Source organism: Lygodium microphyllum, chromosome 21 (assembly GCF_053477565.2).
Source record: "Lygodium microphyllum isolate KBCC chromosome 21, Lygodium_microphyllum_v1.1.10, whole genome shotgun sequence".
Classification (NCBI taxonomy): Eukaryota; Viridiplantae; Streptophyta; class Polypodiopsida; order Schizaeales; family Lygodiaceae; genus Lygodium; species Lygodium microphyllum.
Genome location: NC_141155.1, coordinates 14,243,331 through 14,266,543, shown reverse-complemented (window position 1 = coordinate 14,266,543; position 23,213 = coordinate 14,243,331). Strand labels below are relative to the sequence as shown.

At 42.1% G+C, this 23,213-nt stretch overlaps 1 protein-coding gene across 3 annotated transcripts in view; it reads right to left on the bottom strand.

Moving 5' to 3' along the window:
• Positions 1-23,213, bottom strand: part of LOC148017761 (ARM repeat superfamily protein) — a 132,115-nt gene that overhangs the window by 13,717 nt on the left and 95,185 nt on the right. For all 3 annotated transcript variants that reach the window (XM_087661916.1, XM_087661915.1, XM_087661917.1), the window contains 7 exons: positions 19,794-19,970; positions 19,468-19,707; positions 8,734-8,829; positions 8,471-8,565; positions 8,276-8,339; positions 8,034-8,106; positions 7,880-7,953 (listed from right to left, as the gene is read on the bottom strand). In XM_087661916.1, the coding sequence (XP_087518042.1) occupies positions 7,880-7,953; positions 8,034-8,106; positions 8,276-8,339; positions 8,471-8,565; positions 8,734-8,829; positions 19,468-19,707; positions 19,794-19,970 (819 nt within the window). The remainder of the gene's footprint in view (positions 1-7,879; positions 7,954-8,033; positions 8,107-8,275; positions 8,340-8,470; positions 8,566-8,733; positions 8,830-19,467; positions 19,708-19,793; positions 19,971-23,213) is intronic.

The following is a 23,213-nucleotide window of genomic DNA, read 5'->3' as shown; positions in this document are numbered from 1 at the left end:
ATCAAGCGCGCAGGCAGTCGTCAAGGGCGCAGGCAGTCATCAAGCACTCGTCAGGCGGCAATCAGGAGCGCAAGCAATCGCCAGGCTGGTCTTCAAGCGGCAGTCTTCAAGCGCGCAGGTCTAGGCGACGACAGGACGAGACGCACCAGCGGCACCATCGCGACTCCTCTCTCTCTCTCTCTCTCTCTCTCTCTCTCTCTCTCTCTCTCTCTCTCCCTCCCTCCCTCCCTCCCTCTCTCTCTTTTCACCACGAGGGTCCAGATATGCTACTACGCAGGGTGATATTCAGGCCAGAGATTCCCCCTCCCCTTATTCACAGCTCTCAGAGGACATTATTCTGTATTCTAGTTTGGGTGAGGTCTTCCTTATGGGGGACTTCAACGGGCGCACACAGAGCCGACAGTGTGAGAGTTTTGATATGGAGCAACCAGGGATCATGAGAGCATTAGACCCTGAGGAGTTGGGGATCAGTAGGGAGTCAGCCCCGGGAGGTATATCAGATCCCCTTGTGAGCACCATTGGTGTGAAGCAAGGATGCCCACTCTCACCGACTCTATTTGGGCTATACATTGATGAGATAGCAGAGTTTATTCAACAGCGAGCCGGTGGAGGTATAGATCTCAGTGGAGCCACAGTTCATATCTTACTATATGCAGATGACATTGTGTTGGTCTCAGACTCAGCTCAGGGATTACAGCAGCATTTATTAGCATTGGATGATTTTTGCATACAGAGAGGCATGACAGTGAACCTTGGTAAAACCAAGGTTCTTATATTCCATACATCAGCTCAGATACGCAGACAGAGTATTTTCATGGCAGCAGGAGGGAGTATTGAGGTCACTGGATCATATGTATATTTGGGAGTCACCTTTACAGCAGCTTCAGGGACTTTCTCGATGACACAGGCAGCTCGTAACCGCCTCACTAGAGGATACTCAGCATTGGCTCTTATGGAGCGACAGTGTCATTAGGCACATTTCCAAGAGCCCCGCACCAAGGGGTGGCTCTTTGATACTCTAGTCACTCCAGCACTGATGTATGGAGCAGCTATATGGGGGCCAGGCCTTGCCGATTATGTATGGACATTGATGGAGAGACCTCAGGTGATCATGATATCTAGATTGATTTGCAGCAAGGCCTCAGTCCCACATGACATTGTGCGAGCAGAGCTTGCCACACCGCCCATGCTAGTCGAGGCATTATTTCAGACAGTCTGCTTCCTACACAGATTTCAAGATATGGACAGAGATCGCATTGCATATAGAGCATATATGGCATCTTAGGAGATGGCTCGAGCGGGGGATACCACATCATGGTATGCACAGACTAGAGCTTGGCTTGACAGACATGGGCTGGACATTGATAGACTCCCACCTCTTCTATATGATACTCAGGCTCCCACTTACACCCTCTCTCTCTCTGAGAGGAACAGAGTCATCAGACAGGAGATATGGCATATTTATATACAAAGGACATGGGTCAGCCCTGCAAAGCCACTGCCATCGAAGATGGCACATTATTATACACAGTTCTTGAGGATATCAGAGCAAGGATTCATAGAGATTCCCAGATATATGCAGATCTATATGCCACATCGATTGAGAGTTCTTATTGGACAGCTCAGGGTATCATCACATCAGCTTATGATTGAGAGTGGCAGAGCCAGTGGCATCCCGCGGGAGGAGAGGATATGCCCCCTTTGCAGATCAGAGGTAGAGAGTGAGGAGCATTTTGTTCTTAGATGCCCGGCATACTCAAAGTTGAGATCTAGATACACATTGAGCAGCTCACTTCAGGGATGTATGACTGATATGGATCAGAGATCATTTGGCCGTTTTCTGGGAGAGGCATGGCACATCAGAGAGCAGAGCACACAGCGGGTCTCTGTCAGAGAGGGGCCCACCCAGACGACTATTACACAGTTCTTTCAGACAGACAGAGTGAGAGCTACTGTACCAGCCTCCAGCCAGACCTCCGGGCTCACACTACAGCAGGCTGAGGACCAGCGTACCCGACGTCGCACGAGGATCCGTGGGTTTTGGACCCCACAGCCACACCGACAGGAGATCCGGAGGATTCTTGATCTACATCGACAGCAGACTGAGATTCGACGACACTCGACACATTGGATCTCAGATCTCCAGTTTGCTCTTTCTCCACCGCCGATGTACCACATCCTGCATCCAGGAGGGATCACCTGCTATTAGCGACTTCGACGACTGCTACTACATCCCAGGATAGTATATCTCCCTACATCTGTTACATATACACATCACACCACTTTATCACAGCCAACAGTTGTTCCCCTATCACAGCCGACATTTGTTCCCCTTTTGTAGCCATTATCTGGAGTACCAGAGCTACATACGCACATACACATACACGATACTTATCACACTCACAACACCGTATTTTCAGTTTTCAGTTTTTAGCTTTTCATTCAGCACTTTTATTTTGGATAGCTGGACCTCATCAGTTGTATCACAGTTTGTCTCATAGGCCAGTTTTGGTCTTTAGAAGACGTTAATATAACTCTCTCTCTCTCTCTCTCTCTCTCTCTCTCTCTCTCTCTCTCTCTCTCGGGTTCAAGATTCAAAGTGTCAAGACAACCCACAAGCTAATTAGGAGTCCATGCAAAGTTCAAATTTGATGCATTATCAACTCTTGCAAATCAAAATCAAATTTCAGCCGATCCTCAATTCCAAGGTATTCATCCATTTATATTATCTAATTTCAAGGAAAATTGGGATAATTGGGGCAATTCAAGGCAATTTGGAGCTATGGGGATAATCGAGTCGATTTTGGGACATTTGGGTCAATTTCAAGCATTGACGGGTATTGGGGCAATTAGAGAAACATTCTTTGGGGCAATTTGGGTCATGCAGGGCATATTTGGGGCACTTAAAATATGTGCCGTTCCCCCTGTTCCCGTTCCCCGACCTTGGACGTTCCCCCCATTCTAGGGGGTCCCGTTCCCCGTTCCAGGTAACTATGGTTGAGTGATCCCTAGAAGAAACGCTAGTAGATGAAGATGGAGTGTTGTCCTCCAAATCAAACAAAAATGCCTTAATAAAGCCTCCATTGACCTAAAGAACATCATAGGATCCCAAGATGGAGCAGTTTAAGCCATTGCGACTTAAAGCACTCCTCACAGTAGCCATAGGTAAATCTTCCTCACTGAATTGAAATGAATCAAAATTTGATCTCACAATTGAGGCAAAAGCTCATGTCCAATTGATCATGAATTGATCTGTCATGAGGACATGTATTTTTGAAAGCTCACTTAACATGTGGATTAACTTTTAATCACATGATTAAGTAAATGTTCCACATGTGACGTGCAATTGGAGTTAGAGTCAATTTATAAGTCTAGGACTCGAGGAAATCACGGGATGTCAAAGGCAAAAGTTGCTATAAGTTATGCTGCACAGGTACTTGGTGGTACCTAGTGCCACTTGTTGGCCTAGATCATTGATTTGGCAATAAGTGTCAGTTAGTGACACTAGAGAAGTGGTGTTTAATGGTACCTAACGCCAATCTAATGGTCAAAGATGGCGCAGAGACACTCAGAAGTGGAGGATGCCTAGCCAATTTAATTATTGGCCATTCATATTATTTTTTAGGGTATCAAAATAATTATTAGATTAATTTTCAGTATTTAAAGACTAAAAATTAATATTTAACTATGGATAATGCTAGAAAAACCATTTGGAAAGACTGGCACTTGTCAAAAATTCCCATGTAAGACTGAAAAACGTCTTTAGAGACTACAGGGAGACATTCTTAGGGTATTCAGCCTGCTAGAGAGAGGGAGGTATTTTTAGGCTATTCAACCTGCAAGAGAGTGGCAGGAGATGTTGCTGGTCTGATTTAAAGCCATTGGAGGACCTTCTGAGCCAGCTAGGGGCAGGAGAAGACCAATCAACAACAAGTGATAACATCTACAAGCTGTTGAGACAGGGCAGCAGCAATAAATGACTCATTTTCTTCAGTTCTTTGCATCTACAAGCTGTTGTGGCAGGGCAGTAGCTGCATTTGACTGATTTTCAGTCATTCTTCACGACAAAACTCTGAACTTTCTCTCTACATCTTTCTCTCTCATCTCCCAGTCATTTCATAGTCTTACTCTAAAGATTGCAGCATTGAGATCACGAAAGGCTGAGAAATTTCAGATTTCTCAGCTGTAAAACCTAATTTGGAGCAAGATTTAAGGTTTAATAGCAACTTCGGGAAGTGTGCCAAAAATTGGACGCTCTAAGACTTGGATTTTTCAAGGCTCAATGTGAATTTCAGCTAAATTCAGGTGGAGGACTAGCCAACCATTGAATTTGGGGCATTTCCATCGTCTATGAAGTGGGTGAAGGACAATTAAGTGTCCGAATCAAGGGGCAAATCAGATTGAAGACTTACAGGTCACTTTGGACAGCAAGGGGAGTTTGGGTTGCCAAGGGGATCAGGAGAATCCCATTGTAAATCAACTTTTTCTTCAATAAAGCTAAAGAAATACCGAAAGGGACGCCAATTTTAGGGCCAATCGGGTGTGCATTGTCCAAGATCAATAGGTAAATTTGTATTTTCAGATTTGTATTTATTGTTTGCTGCTGTAATTAAGTTGTAATCAGGGATTTACCACCCATCCACAAAAGGAAGGCTGGTTACATTGATCCCAACTAATGCAAAAGTATAGTCTTAGAGCCGCGGTAACAACTATACTCATTTGCATATATCTCATAGTAACTAGTATATTAAGTAGTGACCCCATGGTAGACATACTGTCAGCACAGTATGTTGGATGCATATTGAATACATCCAAGATCCACTACATACGCAAGTTGTCCACAATTGAAGGAGTGGAAGTGCTACCTCCCACTGGAATATCAAGCAATACCATAGAACCCTCCTCTTTTGAACCAAACTGAGCCCAAACTAAAGTCTATTCTAATTAAAAGGCATCTAGATAAAGTTGCAACAACTGAGGATGGTATGCCAAGTTATCCTCTTCCATCCACTTTGTATCTATTGGTAAAACAATGTTGAAGCTTTACCAAGAATCATATGGAAACTTCACCTCTTAACTTTACTTGCCTCAAATCTCCACTAGGTTATAGGCCTTTCTTCTCCTTAAGCATTTTTATGCTTTATACTTTCACATCAACCATACCTAGATAAATTGAGCCTTGAACACCATGCATTAATTGCTACATATCGTAAGGAGTTGTGCCATATATCATGTATGTAGATAGACTATAGCATGGAAACTAGTGCCACCACCAAAGTAACCAAGCTGCCTGATAATTGTATGCATGCCCTGATATCCAAAAAGCATTGGATTGGCACTTCCAAGTTGGACTTGCATATGCATTAATTGTCTCATTGGCATCATTTGCTTATACTTGCTACCCTCATTTAGAACATCATGTTGTTATATTGGCTCTTCCTTCGATGCATCTTGCTGTCCCAAAGCTCTCAAAGATGATTTTCTCTTCTTGCCTTTGCTACCCTCCTTTAATGGGTTTAAAAAGTGCATGAACTGAGGATCATTTCCCAATTACATAAAAATTTCAGCTATGTCCTTAGCTGACCTTTAAAGTGGTCATTAAATTCCTCTTCCGCTTGCTGGTCATTAGCTTCAAGAGACCTAGAAGGATCCACCTCTTGTTCCAATTCCCTTATTCTCAGCTTGCTCCCCATGCTCCATGCCTTGTTCAAGATCAAGCATTGCATTTCGTTCTTCCCTATGTGAGTGTCCATACTGAGAGGCATCATCATTGCTTGATTCCATCCCACTATATGAAGACATATTGCTCTAATTTCTCAGCTAAGAGAAAAAATCAGCACTCGCACAAAGCTTTGGCTTGCAATCAAGTGTCTCACGCCCACGAAATCGAGGGATTGAGTGGTATCCCGGCAATAAAACCATGAACCAACCTTCCTTCTCCGTTAGGGTGGTAAAACCTGATCAAGCACGTAATTACAACAATTAATAATTGAGCATAAACTAAAACACACACATTACATTAACAATCTTGGATAATAGACACCTGGTTGGTCCCAAAATTGGCACACCTTTCGATAATTCTTAAACTTTGATGATTAATGGATAGTGTACAAGTTGAGATTTCATAATCTCCTTTGTTGATCCAAAAGCCCCCTGCTAAACATACACTCAGCAACAATTTGGGCCAATTGCCTCTTGATTTTCACCCAAGATGTTGTACAAATGGAACCACCAACTGACCAAATGCTGCCCCAATTTACAATGGATTGGCCAGCATCTGAAATCCTTGTCAATTCCATGAATTTTGGGTTCAGATTTTAATGTACGATGCCTTCTTCTCTTGGCACAGATCCCAACATGATTGTCAAACCCTAATTTGTGTAAAAATTTAGGATTTACTGAAGAAATCCTCTTGCTGTCCACCAAATCTGGCCGAGATCTACTAAGAATGGCTAAGAACTGCTGAGATCTTTTGCGAAATTACTGAAGGAGGTAAGAGAAAGCCAAGATGAGAGAGAAATCTAACTTTCTTCACGAGAAAACCCTAAAATATGCGTGCCGCCTGGTCCAACCTACATTTAATGTTATCACCTATTGCCAAGCACCTCCAAAATTCTATCATCTAATCAACAATGTTGTTGCCAACCCCTAGAAAATGTCTCATTGCTGTCCCCTGCCTATTGAGGCCCCTAGATGGCTATCTTGTGCAACAAATTGTTATTCTCTCATCAGAAAATGGACCAATAGCTCCCTCTCTCTCTCTCTCTCTTTCAAGCTATAAACTGACTGAATGGCTGAGAGCCAACCCCAAAAGTGTTTTCTCAGTTTGCATGGGCATTTTTGCCAACTGGCAACCTTCTAAACCCATTTTCAGCATTATCCGATCATTTAATAGATTTTTTTTAATTAAATAATCCTAAAATTTAATTTTAGCCTTTTTTATGCTACCCAAATTTAAATGTGCCCATCCCCAATCAAATTGGCTAGGCCATTTGGAATGTGTAGTCGTCCCCAACCTCTGTTGATCCTTAGACTGACATTAATTAATCAATTAATATTGATCGCTAGTGTCACCACTGATATTTACTGGCCAAACAATTGTCCTACGATCAAAACTAATACCAATTGACCCTCAAAGCCTAGTTGGCATAACTTATCACAACTTTTTCCTTTGACACCCACTACACCCTCAAGGTCATTAGCCTGTTACTATAAAATAACTGCCATGTGCATCACGTGCCAAACAACATGCTCAACATATCACTTCCTGTAAATGAATTAATAAAATTCATTCACATCATTTCACCAACCACATGTATGTGTGCTTGACCTTATTGTAATATGTCTACTGAAACAATCTCTCACATTTCATGGTTTCTTCCACAGCCCGTGACTTTGTAAATAGACCGATGGCCTATTTGAGAGCTGGATACCATTCCCACAATTTTGGCCAAAACTTCCTTGGAATGTTGCCTCCTGTTTTGTGGATTCTCAATTTTTCACTTAGGCCAAGCTCTGGGCTTTTTGGACCATTTGGAAATCTCAAAACCATGTCGTCTTTGGTGACTCTTCTCTTGATCTTTTTTACCTTCTTTAGGAGATTCCTGCAACAATCTATATATGACTACCTTAAGACTCCATGACACCAATCAAGATCAATACATCCTCTTTTTTCAATGCTTTTGACATAGGCTATGTTCACAGTGAAAGCAGCCTTTTTTTATGTTGATATAACATACGGCAGCTGATTCACAAAACAAAGACTGTGCATGCTCACTCCCTTATATATGCAAGTCTGCATGTCTGTGTGCATGAGAGAAATATAGCAAAAATCAGATCCCCATTCCCATATTCATTAGAAGTGTTGAGGGACTACAACCTTGTCATTATCTTTTGATAGCTTGATTGCACATTCTGCCAATTTAGTCAAAGCTGCAGGTTCCACATTGAATGCTGCATAGAAGCACAAGTATCTTCACTTAATCAGCAATTCAGAGGAAATTTGCAAATTAAAAAATGCAATGTATTCTTACAGAGGTCATTTTCTGTTGCATTACGAAGAGCATCGCAAATGTTTGCTAATGCCCAAGAAGAAGTTATCCGCACCTGCAAAACACTTGCTTTGGATGTTCATCAAAAGGGTTGTGTTACTTAAACTTTCCTATAGCAGGAGCTATCGATAAGCTGTAGCTCTCATTCTATGATAAAAGCATCATGTCAGAAGACAAAACATATTCTCAATGTAATGGGAAATATGTTTTCATATTTGACTTACTGCAATAGATGTGTCAGTTGTAGATTGCATTACTGCATCCATTGCACATATTAGTACATCATTTCTGCAGTGATGAATTGATAACGCTATTTCAAGAAGCTATGTGATAAAAAGAATGTTCTGTGTACATTCACAAGAACAGCAAAGAAAAAAGTTCCAACAGAAGAATAGGCTTAAAGTAAGCTTCACTAGAACCTTGAAACAAGTTCAGAAAAGCTGATCAGTACACCAATTGCTCGACATGCAGCTGACCTCACAGAGGGACTATCATCTTTAGCAATCCTCCATAACTGCAATTTATATATGAAGACTCAATAACCAGATTCATCTTCTCCTAGAAAAGCTTTAAAAAACTTCTACATGGAAACAGTAACAAACTGCAGGCTGAATATGCATTATTCTAGTCTCAAACATTTGATTTCTAATAACGGAAGCTATGCTGGTAGACAGATACTTGCCACACTGGATGTAATGAAATCTTGGTAATTGCTTGTTAAACTGGAAAAAATGGGATGTGTCAAACCGGCAAAGCAGTTAAATGCCTCTGCACGAACCTGCAACAATGTACGCCTGTCAATAGCATACTAATGAAATGGCAGGCAGATATGATAAGCTGTAGAAAATGGCATCATAATTTGTTGCACTTTTCACAAGAAAAGGAGAAAAGTGACACAACACAATGAAAACAAACTGAGTTTCTGTACCTCTCTGTGGGTGCACATATCTGTCTACAGTTATGTAAAAAGTGTGCATGTACCAGCTTGTGTGGTTTCTTTATCCGTTGTGCTAATCACTCCTAATCACACGGATTGGCATTAACTCTTAAGGCCTGATGTCATGCATATGGAGATTAACAAGCATTTGACTGCACTTGATCACCTCACTCTTGTGCTAGTGCTGGCCTCACCTTCCCTCCCATCAGCTGTCAAACCCATTCTTTCCTCACCCTACCCTTGCACCCTCCCTTCCCACCTCCTATCCTCCATTTATTGTTCCATCCTCCCATTTATCATCTGCACCCTCCCCATTTCTTAATGCTCAGGGGGCTATGATATATCTCCTCTAGGCTCTGGCATACAGGAAAAAGACTTCACTGAAAAGTTTGAGAGTTGGCATGGAATTGAAAGGATGCACACACACACACACACACACACACACACACACACAGTTTTTTGGAGTACTGCAAGCTTTGATTAGCCTAAAATGTACATCTTTAGTTGCCCCGGTGTGAAGCAACTAGAATTAAGGACTCAAAAGAACATAAAAACTCTTCAAATTGAACCTGCCCAAGAAAAAGGGCATCCTGAAGAGACTAGAAAGAGGCATACAAACCAATGGATGCAAAAAAAAGAGCTCAATATTATGGCATAATAAATAGCCCACAAAGCCCAATATTGACACTAGAGAGAAGAACTAAGCATGATCAACATGGGATCCATAACATTCACATATCCAAAAACTGTTGTCCATGCACACGGGCTCTCTCTCTCTCTCTCTCTCTCTCTCTCTCTCTCTCTCTCTCTCTCTCTCTCGTGCAGCTGAAGAAGAGGGCATTTCTATCCACATTGGAGCATGAGTTTTACCAACCACTCTTGGGACAAGATAGCGAGGAGACATGGAAGGCATTTCAAGAGCACTAAGCCCATACACCCATCATGTCCCCCAAACACATGGCATGCATATGCTACCTCATTATACCAATGTAAAAATTACACGGCACAGCGAACAGAATCAGAGAAAGAGATAGAGAGTACACAACAAATAAGAGAAGAATAAGTAAAATTCTTTAGCTCCAAACAATTGATACAAAGATGGTGGGTGAAAGATAGATGATTGATGGCTCTGAAGGGGTTTAGCTTTTATAGCCTGTGAAGGGAGTCATGATGACTGACCTTCCATATGCACCTATACTATTGACCTTCCATATGCACATGTGTCTGTTGACCTTCCATGTGCCCATGTGTCTGTTGACCTTTCATATTCCCTTTACCGTTGGCTAGGGCCTCTGATAACTCCCTTACCCCACAACTCAATGCAATGTGCCTCAAGTTGCTACCAGCTTAACTACTCCGTCTAACCCAAACATTAGACCCACAACGGTCACCTTTTTGCCATCCGGTCACATAGACCTCATCTGACATACAAGTCAGGACTCAACCAATATTCGGGCTCACATATGGCTTCTCCTCATAATGGGGGCCTTCCAACTTTGAGCAATGGATCATTGGTGGCACCTTATGAGCGTGAGGCATTAAGCATATCTAACACCCCCCCCCTCAATGTCCACCCACAGGTGAACTATCTCCTTGGTCCGATATTGAGTCTCTGAAGATGAACTTGAAGCAGATCCTTCGTAACTGCTTTGGTTAAGATATCCACTCCATTCTCCTTTGTTGGACAATAGACTGGTTCCACTATCCCATCCTCAATCAAATCACGCACATAGTGATACTGGATCTCTATATGTTTGGTGTGTGCATGAGCCACTGGATTTTTGGCAATGGCAATGCAACTTTCATTGTCACATCTCAGCACAGTTGGTTCTTCAACCTGCACTCCCATATGCCATAGGATCCTTCTCAACCATACTACTTCACATGCAGCAAAACAAGCTACCTTGTACTCTGCTTCGGTAGAAGACAATGCCACTGTTCGCTGCTTCTTACTAACCCAAGAGAACATTCCTGAACCCAAAGAGAAACAATAACCAAAAACTGACTTCCTGGAATCACGGTCTCCTACCCAATTTGAGTCATAATTTTCCACAAGATAAGTTCCGAAACTGTAGGTGATACCATAGTCAAGAGTTTCCATCAAGTATTTAAGCACCCGCATCCCAGCTTTCCAATGACTCTCATGAGGTTTGTTTGAGAACCTGCTCAAAATACCAACAGCAAAATTGATATCTAGTCTGGTGTTACACAAGTAGATCAAACTCCCGACCAACCTCCTATACCTCCCATGTATCAGGAGCACCGAGCTCTCACCCATGCAATTTGTAAATATAGACGGGCGGTGGAAAGGAATCTAGGAAGATAGAAGGACAATGGGAAAAAGGGTCTAGGCTACGGCCGGCCATGTAAAAAAGGGGAAAAGGGGATGACCGCCCAAAAGGGATTTAGGGCTTTGTATATAAAGTTGAAAAGTGAATGAGAAGCTCATTCTTATGTGTGGCCAAAAGTAGCTCTCCTCTTCTTCTTCTTCTTCTTCTTGTTCTTGCTTGCTTGAGCTTGTGCTTGAGAGAGGGAGTGTGAGAGTGTGAGGGAGTGAGTGTGTGACGGTGAGGGACCGAGGAGGAGAAGCTCTCCATCTTCTCCTCTCTTCTTCTCTTCTCTTCTCTTCTCTTGTCTTGCTCGCGGACATGGAGCTTGGAGTGTGGAGCTTGAGGATGGAGCTTGCTTGAAGCTTGCACTTGGATCGTGGAGCTACCGGAGTGCGCGGGAGAGGAGGTAACTCGAACGGCATCAAGGTAAGCTCACTACATCCGTAAGGTAGGCATTGCGCGTCAGCTATGTCAGAGGTAGCCATTAGTGCTCGGCTTGGAACGCTTGAAACAATAAGCGGTCCGAGGGTCTCGGCGGTTGAGTGAAAGCTCCCACAATGGTCTTTACATCAGATGGATATAAAGAATGGCTTCTTGCATGGTGATTTGCAAGAAGAGGTCTATATGGAGCAGCCACCAAGTTATGTGCATGCTGTTCATCCTGAGTTTGTTTGCAGGTTAAAGAAAGCCTTGTATGGCTTGAAGCAAGCACCTAGAGCATGGTCTGACAAGATAGGACAGTATCTTGTCACTATTGGCTTTCAGATTTCCAAGGCAGATTTCTCACTTTATGTGAGAAAAACAGAGAAAGCTATTATGCTGCTTGTCATTTATGTTGATGATCTGATTATCACAGGTGATAGTGGTGAAGATATCCTTCATGTGAAAATGCTATTGAAGCAGAAGTTTGAGATGAAGGATTTGGGAGAGCTGCGTTATTTCTTGGGCATTGAGGTGATTAGATCACCAAGTGGGATATGGCTCTTGCAGAGGAAGTATGGATTGGACATGCTGTCCAAATATGGGATGACAGACTGTAAGCCTATTTCAGTTCCTTTGGAGCAGAATGTGAAGCTGAGCGCAGATGCAGGTGAGATTCTGGAAGACCCTACTATGTACAGACACATAGTAGGAAGTTTGATTTATATGACTATTACCAGGCCAGATTTGAGCTATGCTGTTGGATTGGTAAGTCAGTTTATGCGGGCTCCAAGGAAACCGCATTTGGATGTGGCTAGACGCATACTCAGGTATGTGAAGTCCACATTGCAGTATGGACTACTTTATGAGACTGGGGTTCAGATACAGTTGCATGGATATACTGATGCTGATTGGGCTGGTAGTATTTCTGATAGACGATCTACCAGTGGATATGTGTTCTCTTTTGGGAGTGCTGCAGTCACTTGGAGCAGCAAGCAACAGCCTACAGTTGCCTTATCGAGCATAGAGGCTGAGTACAGGGGTGCAGCAATGGCTGCATGTGAGGTAGCTTGGTTGCATAAGCTACTTTATGATATGCATCAGTCTACAGATGGGCCAGTTGTCATTTATTGTGACAACATGAGTAGTATACACTTGGCAAATAACCCAGTCTATCATGCTAGAACAAAGCACATTGAGGTGCATTATCACTATGTGCGGGAGAGGGTTTTACTAGGTCTTATTGATCTAGTTTATGTCGGCACAGAGGATCAGGTAGCTGACATATTCACGAAGGCATTGGGCGCAGAGAAGCTGCGCAAGTTCAGAGACCTGCTTGGTGTGCAGGAATTGGGATTGAGCTTCAGCGGGAGTATTGAGATATCGAGCTCCACTCATGATATGCCAGGGTGACCGTTGTGCATTTATATCACCGACTTGTCAGTTGCAGATGCGGTTGGTACACCGTCCATGAATAATAGCTAGATGATAGCTATCCTTATCTACTCTAGTTCGTGGCTCAGTTAGTATACCAACTTAGTTAGTTGAGTTTGGTTTGAGACCCATATATAGGGTTCTTCTATTTCTATGTACTTGAGTTCTTTTTTGGCTTACATAATTAAGAAGAGGAAAACTGTTTTTAGTCTCCACCCTTGTGTGTATTCCCCCATTGTGCAAGTAAGAAAGCTACAAGTGAGACTCATTCCTTCTCTCCCACAATCTTGACAGTTACCCTCATGTATTCATCTTATTAACTCAAGTGACGTTGCTATTTTAGCTCTAAACATGTATTCTATTATCTATAATCTAAAATAACTATGTTTTTTTTCCGTACTAATAAACAACCATACCTTACAAAATCATAAGGTACAAATTAGTACCGTATTTTACTGTACAGTACCATATCGTATCTTTCGTACGTGACAACCCTAGACATCATCAATAGATTCTAGAACGGCTGGGCCCAAGACCATAATGGACTAGTTGCAGAGCACCTATCACATTCCAAAGACATCCTAGTACCCCTTCTAGCCCACCTATTCATTAACATCATGTGGAAAGGCTTCCTTGCTAGTTCGTCAACTAAAACTATAGTACCAATCTTGAAAGTTGGAGACCCCATGGTTCCTACGAACTATAGGACAGTGTGGCCATGTGCTAGCCAAGCTTTATGGATCGATACTAGAGCATGAGCTGAACAAATGGGCAGAGAAGCACTAACTACCAAAATGTGCGACGGTGCAAAGAGACAATGGGGTTTTCAGGGAAAAATACAATGTGTATGGCAAACACTGAGAGAAGAAAACTCAAAAACACAAGAAGAACACACTGATGATGCACTAAATCATGCTATGAGAACAAACACAAGAAGAACCGCAATCCTCAAATGCCCGAGAGATGAGCCAAGCTCTAAATGCAAATCTCAAAGCCCAGCATTCTGAAAACGCAAATAGTAGAATGCTAACACGTGTGGGGAAGGTCACCAGATTGTTGAGAAATAAGGCATACCCTAAGCCCTTATCCTATGCTTGTATTAAGTAAGAGTGTGAGAGGCTGTGTAAAGTGCCCTAAAGGTCAAAGAGTCTATCTCTTTGTGAGGGACTTGGAAAAGTAGACTGTAGAGAAGATAGAATGAGAAGAATGAAGAGGAAGAGAATGGAGAAAGCTTGAGCCTCCATGTCCATATCTCAACCACCTTCCGTTGTGCATTCTCATCAAATCTCTCATCTATTCTCAGTTGGTATTAGAGCATAAGCATGGGAGCAAAAGATTGGAGCGAGGAGCTCGCTGAATTGAGGTCTACATCAGCTTGAATGCCTGCTGTCCACCATTAAAATCAGGTACAGATCCCTATCTAAATCACCCGCAACAAGTCTATGGATTGGATGAGCTGCTAAAGCTCAAATTTGGGGGCAAGTGAAGCCCACATTGGATACATTTTGTAAGTCAAATGAGACTAGAAATGAGGTATGACAGCAAGACATCGGTAGTAAGGTGATCAAAGAAGCTGCAGAAATCAAGGTTTGGCAGCAGCATCAACAGCTGATATTGGCAGTTCAAATGTGCACCATAACTGCCTGTTTGAGAGAGCGTCAATAACTCAGCAGAGGAGACCAGAGAAGTAAATGACCCAGAGGCTGTAATGCAATGGGATGCTGTACCAAGAACACCCAGCAGCTACAATCAGATGAAGTACTGTTTCCAAGGGAACTTAGAACCGATTAGCCTATTAACTGGATCTGTTCAGAAAGCTCTCTGTAACTACAGTGCAAACCAGGACCACCATGAAGAAGTATAACTGCTTCATCAGGTTCAGGAGATCCAAAGTCATCAATCTTTTTAAAAAAAGGAAAAATAATCTTTTTTTTAAAGCTTAAAAAAGCTCAACAGGAGGTGACGAGGTTAATCACCCACCCGGAGGGGAAGGATGACTAGATGAGTGGCAACTGATCAGAGTGGCGCAGCAGAAAGTAAATGTGCTCCTGGGGTGGCGACAGAGAGCATCTCGAGGAACAGAGTAGTCTATCAACCCACGTGGGCAATCAGGAATTGACCTCAGAGACTGAGTCTTGAGGGAAAACAGAGCAGGTTGGTTACTGGAGTGGGCTATCAAAATTTAGCTTTAGAAGTGAGAGAAACTATTGTGACAAGCTAGATAGACTATCGCAACACCTGGAGTGGGCAAAAGAGGAAATTGCTTATCTGAAGCTGCATTTACCATCTTCCTAGTATGTGCCTCTGCATCGCAGGCTCTATAGAGTGGAGAAGCTACGCTCAACAGTGCTGCTGTGATTTCATCGTGGGACGTGCTTGCTTGGATTGATCACCATGAGTACATGCCGTGGATTGAGTCCAAAAATCGGCCCCATGAATGGTCCCTGTTAGCTCATGCTGATTTCCTTTTCCTTCTGGATAAGCTTTATTAAGCCTTAAACACTAAGGCTTACAATTAATAATTGCCTTCTGTTCACATTGGACATTCAAAACTTGTTATCTTCAGGAGCTACGTTCACACTGGAGTGTCCATGACCTAGTTATTTTCTGAACTGGTTCACAGTTAGAGATTTCACACTGCTGCAGAGTTGAACTGGATGTTTGAAGGTCAAAAAGGCAGGGTTCTATGTAACTTATGGGTACTATTTTGGATGCCAAAAAATTATAGAAAATTTCCAAAAAAAAATTGTGCAGCTTCAGCTTGACTGGGACTTCATTCGTGCCACAAAAAACTGCAGAAAAACAGCAAGGAAATTGGTCGATTTTAAGCCCGTATTGATGCTCTTTGGGTTATATGAGCACAGTTTCAGCTCCGTTTTGGATGTTTCTTGCTGGACAGCCAATGTATGATGTATGGGCATCATGATGAATGTTTAGCAGCCATTCTCTTGGAAGGGAATTCACATAAAAATTTTGCTATTTTTGGTGCATTTTTTGGTCTCGAGTTGATCATTTGAGGCAGTGGATTGGTTCATGTTGCTGAATGCTCGATTGAGATAGCATATACTACTGGTTTTTTGAAATTGCAACTATCAAAATGTCAAACACAGCTCAAATTACTCAAATTGTTGGAGATAAATTGACCAAGGATAACTGCAGTGTTTGGTCATACAGGATGGAGAACTTTCTGATGGGGAGAGGTCTTTGGGACCTCATTACAGGTGATGATGCATGTCCAGAGCTTCTTAAGGAGCCCACGGACGAGCAAAAGAAGGCATACAAGGATTGGACTAGAAAGAACATGAAGGTTTTGCATTGGGTCTCTACATGCATATCACAGACTTTGATTCCTCATATCAAGAAGGTAAATACTTGTAAAGAGGCATGGGAGATCATTGAGAAAATGTATGGGACATGTACGGAGGCAAGGAAGATACAACTTAAGCAAAGATTGCATGGAGCATGGACAGGAAACCACACTATCAGTGACTATGTTGCAGAAATCAAACAGGTTGCAAAAGATCTTGCATCTATAAATGCACCATGGATGACGATGACTTGGTTTTAGTCACTCTTAATGGACTTGGCCCAGCAAATAAATCTTTGGATACCTCTATTTCAGTTAGAGGAGGCTCTATGCCAAACTTTGAAGAATTGATTGCTTTGCTACTCACAGAAGAAATAAAGTTGGATTTGAATGCATCTAGCAGCAACAAGAATACAAGTGGAGATAGTGTATTTTATCATCAGAGAGGGCGTGGCAGTCCATCTAGAGCTAGAGGCTCATCTTATAGCCATGGTGGTGATAGCTTTGCACGTGGTTGAGGTACCTTTGGTTGTGGTATTTTCATGCCTAGAGGCAAGGGGAGAGCTTACTCTGGAGGTAGAGGACGGTCTACTTCTCCACATAGAGATGGTGCATGTAATTATTGTGGGCAATATGGACATTTTGAAAGGGAATGTTATCACAAGCAAAATGCTATGCCTAGGGGTAGGACTCAATATAACCATTATGTAGGTCGCTATGGAAGTGCAAGTTATGGACCTAGAGGTGGCTTTGCTAGAGGCCATTTATTTGCCATGGAACATGTATTAGGGAGTATGACACACCCTCCCAGTAAGGATGATTGGTTTTTGGACCCAGGGGCTACAAATCATATGACTCATCATGTTGAGTGGTTTGACACAAAGCAGCAAATGCAGAATGAAGAATATGTGGCTACTAGGGATGACACTTTGTATAAAATTACTCATATTGCCACTTGTCAATAGAGATGGAGTTGAAAATAAGCTTGGGGATGTACTTTATGTACCTACAATCACTAAGAACTTAACATCAGTTGCTCAAATGGCAAACCAAGGAATGCAGGTGAGATTCAATAGATATGGATGTTTCATTGAGGAATTTCAAAATGAAAGGCCTGGTAGATTGATTGCAAAAGGGAAAAAGAAAGGCAGGTTATTTGCCTTAGATACAGGTACTCCTGTCATTCAAAATTCTATGTATGTTGAAAGTAGGCATGGTCAAGATAAGGATGTTGAATTATGGCATAAGAGAATTGGACATGTAAACCTGCAAAGACCAAAACAAATGCAAACTAAACAGGTGATTCGTGGTTTGCCCCATTTTGGTTATGTTAATTATGATCATGTATATGAGGCTTGTCAATTTGGCAAGAAAGCTAGATTACCATTTTCAAAGAGGGGGAGAATCAGCAGTTATCCTTTGGAAATGGTGCATTCTGATATTTGGGGTCCATGTCAGAATGTTTCATTTAGTGGGAGATGCAGGTTCTATATCACCTTTATTGATGATTTTAGTAGAATGACTTGGGTGTATTTCATGCAACATAAAAGTGAAGCCTTTGAAAGATTTTTGGAGTTTAAAGCTATGGCTGAAAAACAATTTGGTTGTTATATAAAATGCTTGAGGTCTGATAATGGAGGAGAGTACAAGTCATATGAATTTTCAAATTTTTTGAGAGATCATGGAATCAAAAGACAAGTGACATGCAGCTACACACCTCAGCAGAATGGTGTGGTAAAAAGGAAAAACTGTATCATTGCAGAGATTGCTAGGGCAATGATGAACCAAATAAATATGCCATTTACATATTGGGTAGAGGCAGTGCATACTACAGTACATATCATGAACAGGACACCTACAGCATTGACTCATCATGTATCACCATATGAAAAGATGTATGGCAGGACACCCACTATTGCTTACTTCAGAGTTTTAGGATGTGTTTGTTATATTCATGTTCTTGATGATTTGAGGAAGAAGATGGAGCCAAAGGCTATAAAATGCATCTTCCTTGGATATCCTGATGAGAAGAAGGGTTACAAATGCTATGATCCAATGACTAAGAAAGTTTACATTAGCAAGGATATCAGATTCAGTGAGTATGAATCATGGTACAAGCCCAAGATTGCAGTGGACTTGGATTCTTATGAGAGTAGTGATGATGATGCTCATGGGAAGAAAATCTAGAAAGGTATAAAACAAGGCTGGGCTGGCAGACACAATGCAGAACAGGCCAGGGCAGCAGCTATGATGCAGGGCAGCACCACCTCAATCACAGGCTGATGCAAGACTGTGCCACCTTAGCCATGGCATACTTTTGTAACTATCTCAATTCATTAATTCAAACTTCTTCACACAGAGAGAGAGAGAGAGAGAGAGAGAGAGAGAGAGCTAGCTATATTAATATGTTCAAAAGGCCAAATTGAACTATGATTACGTACAACAATGAAAAGGATAAAACTGGTGATTGATGAATTCTTTGATGCCATAGGAATCCGAGGGCATTGTCAAAAATGGCTTCTAATAGTTTTATGTGGATGGCTTCCTTTGTCCATACATGAGATTAGGTGCAGGACCCATTCGATGGCTGAATATATCAGCATGAAGGTACCCTTATGGTAGGGGTTGGCATTGACTTCTTTCAATGGCTCATGGAACCTTACCTTGTCTCTATTGTAAGTATTTAGCAGTAACTAGACAATGTGCCTTTTTGTCTGTTTTCTACCACTTTTGAAAAGGATCCTTCTAATACATGGGGTGTTATATATTCATTATAGACTGTAGCCTAATCATGCAACAAAATTCTATACAATCTGCAAATCTGTGCACTTCATACGTTATATCTACAAGACTTTCTAAACAAATCAGCCCTTTTCTATGTTGTACTGAGACTGCATAATGCTTTGTTGGTCCTGGCAAACACTCGCTCAATTAGAGTTTCTAGAAAAATCAACCCTTCACTAAAAGTCCATAACTTGAAAGTAGTACCAAGGCCCCAGAATGCTTTGTTAGATCTGGCAAATACTCAGTCAGTGACTCGCTCCACAACATAAGTCCAGCAGCTACTGAACTTCCATGTTCACTCATTCTGTTGCCAGAAGAAGAGCCGATGGCAGAGGTGCCACTGCTTAAATACACTGGCTTTGCTGCAGATTTGAGGTTAATGTCATCATGTAATTCATCCACAACATTTGATCCTGACACAGCTCGGAGAAACTCATTTAGCAGCTGCAAAATATCAAGAAGGAAACACATCATATAACTTGCTCAAGCAACAAGGTGAAAAGGATGGATAAGAAGTCAAACCATTCCACCTTGACAACTGCCTGAAGTACTTTATCATCTGCTGTTGATTTGGTCATCACCACATTTGAGATACACAAAACCTGCTCGCTTGAAGAGTTTCTCAAAGTAGTTTTCATCATCAAAGAGACAGATGTCCAATGTAACATCATGACATCTGGATAATTGTGCACTGCAGTTTTGAGAGCCTGTTACACCCAAGAAGCAAAAGAAATGCATAACTTGTACTGAAATCTGCAACTAATGTTTGGAATGCACTATGTTTATGCTACAGAGAGGAAAGTTTTCAACAGGCAGTTATCATTATTTTTTTAAAGCAAAGAAAGACCAACTTTATTTCACATGGTCAGGTTCAAATATTTATCAGCATCCACTGATACATGTTTAACTTCCAATAAAGACAATCCTCTCTTCTTGAAATATTTAATTCTAGCCCTTGCACTCCTAGATACATTAAAGAAATGTTGAAAATTCATTCAAGTGATGTCAGATTTGAAGCTTCACTTGCATGCATAAAATAAAATTGTAACAACATTTACATGGCCCAAGGCAGAATAGAGATATTGTAACAAAATGTACATGGCCCAAGGCAGAATAGAGATATACCAAGTGTAAAATGTACAATGTCTAAAGCAGGAAAAGAATTCAAATAGAACATAGATGACTTGGGTATCCAACTAAAAGCGGGAAATAATCATACTCATCTATGATCCTGCCATTGGAGTGCCAGAGGGTATACAATGGGGCGTCTATGCATTATATGAGGCAGTGATAGGTCATGTACGAGCACCTGGGGGGCTATCAGAGAGGATTTACAGTACCTTAGGAGTGAAACAAGGATGTCCACTTTCACCCACATTGTTTGGTCTATACATGGATGAAGTGTCTGATTACATAGACCGAGGAGGAATTTGGAGCCAACCTGGCAAGGTGCTGATACCAATATTACTGTATGCAGATGATATTGTTCTCATTTCAGATTCATCGGAGGGATTGCAGTGCCATCTAGACGCTTTGCATATCTTCTGTAGAGATAAAGACCTCACAATGAACCTTGGGAAGACCAAAACCATGGTTTTCAATACTTCAGCAGCATGGGTGACTAGATCTATGTACTAGTTCACATTTGGGGGAGACATCTTGGAGCATGTGAGGGAATATGTCTATTTGGGAGTCAGCTTCTCTGGCCCACGTTTTTCGTTGAGAGGGGCATCAGAGGCACGTCTAGCATGTGGATACACAGCACTAGGGGCACTCGAGAGTCAATGTGCTCACATACAGTTCCAGGAGCCCCGCACCAAACTCTAGTTGTTTGGCACCCTAGTCACACCTACATTACTATATGGAGCAGAGGTATGGGATTGCAGCTTGTACCACAAGCGTCTTAGCCCACTCATTGATCAGATTGAAGTAGAGAGGGATTATTATGATGGTTGGGATAGCATGGAAAGGCCATTGATCATGATGATAGCACACATGATTAGGAGTAAGCCCTCCACCCCACATCCCATTGTCAGAGCAGAGCTAGGGGCAACACCTATAGTTACGGAGGCACTCTTCAGGGCAGTGACCTTTTGGCACAGACTATGGGAACTTCCACACCATAGATACTCTAGATTGGCACTAACCTCATCTAGACAACTAGCAATAGGAGGCGAGAAGAACTGTTGGTTTTCACATATGGCTATTTGGATGAGCCTACATGCTTTGGATATTGACCGTCTTCCACCTTTGGATTATATCATTGATTGCCCTACACTTTCTCTCAGTCGATCAGATCGAGGATGGAGTTCTACAGGAGTAATTTCTTGTGTCTCTCTGATGATGGTTTCTTGGAAATTACTCTAGATCCCTTATAGATCTTCCATTTCCCATCACCAAAAGTGGTATGACATCCATTGTCATCTAGCTGCACTGTGCTAATCAAGCTCTTCTTGAGCTAAGGTACATGCCGTACATGCTGAAGTGTGAAGACACAGCCATGCTGAGATTGTGACTGCACACTGCCAATATCTACAATGTCGCATGCATAGTTGTCCCCAAGATGGACAACACCATGTCGATTCCCTGTATAGGCAAAGAATCACTCTCGATTGTGAGATGGAAGGATCGAGGTGCAGCTGAGATTCAGTAGACAGTGTGAGAGTGAGAGACAGAGTGAAGCACGACACCCAAGAGAATAGACTGAAAGAGTGTCCAGTAAGTACAAAGTACAACGCTTAAACCTTAGGGTTGTAGGGGGTGTTCACACCCAACACACACTAAGTACCCATAAGTGTGTAACATAAGCACATAAGAACATACGACAATAAGACTATAAGTCTGGGGGAAAAAACCTCTCCTACCGAGAGTAAAAAGTGCCCCAGTGTCCTACTGATCACCGACACTCCCATATGAGCGTAGGCGTAAGTGAGGCGTGAGTCAAATATCCAACATCGATGAGGGGTGACATGAAAGAAAGCACCCGAATCGAGAATTGAGGTATACATGTCCTCATCTGTATCTGCAAGCATGTGCACCAAAGTGTGAAGAGACAAAGAGTACATTACTCCCACTATCGCTGTCACGAGTGACTACATTCACCTCTTCAATTTTGACACTACTCTTCTTAGGTTGTCTCTGTTTCTTCTCTTCCTTGCTATTATCTATCTTCTTGCCCTTTCCTTTCTCTTTCTTCCATTTGTAGCAATCACGTTTAAAGTGACCCTTCTTACCACAATGGTGGCATTCAACATCTTTGCAAAGCACTAGAAGACTTACCGGATGCATTGTTCTACCGATTCATTTCTTCCATGAGTAGAGCACTCTCTACATCAACATACAAAAGGATCGCATTAGAATTGATCATAGCAATCTTGAATGTATCCCAACTCCCTAGCAGAGTGCAAAGCAAGAATGCAGCCTTAAATTCTTCATCAATCAAAAACTTCAAGGCAACCAGCTGGCTGAAAATGAAGTTAAACTCACTCAAGTGAGTAGACATTGTTGTACGCTCTTTTATACACAAATCCATAAGCTTTTTCAGCCAATACACTTTACTTGCAGCATTCTTCTGTGCATACAGTTCTTCTAGTCGAGTCCAAATAGCATATGGGGAATCCAAACCTTCAATGTTAAAAAACAAGGCATCTGAAATCAATAACTCGATGGTTGAGCATGCAGGCTCATTTAACTCATCCCAATCTTCCTGTTCCATATCTGCAGGCTTTGCCCCTTTGATCTTAATCGGCTTTGCCTGCTTCTTCTGCAACAGGATATTGTAGCACTGTTTTTGCCAGACTGCAAAGTTATGTGCTCCTTCAAGCTTCTTAATGTGCATGAGATTACTGTTGTCACTCCTGCCAGCCATGATTTTCAGCCCAAATGTGACCAAAAATTCTGCAAATGCAGGCCCAAACTGTTACCCAAGTGACCAAGGTACAAACAAGTAC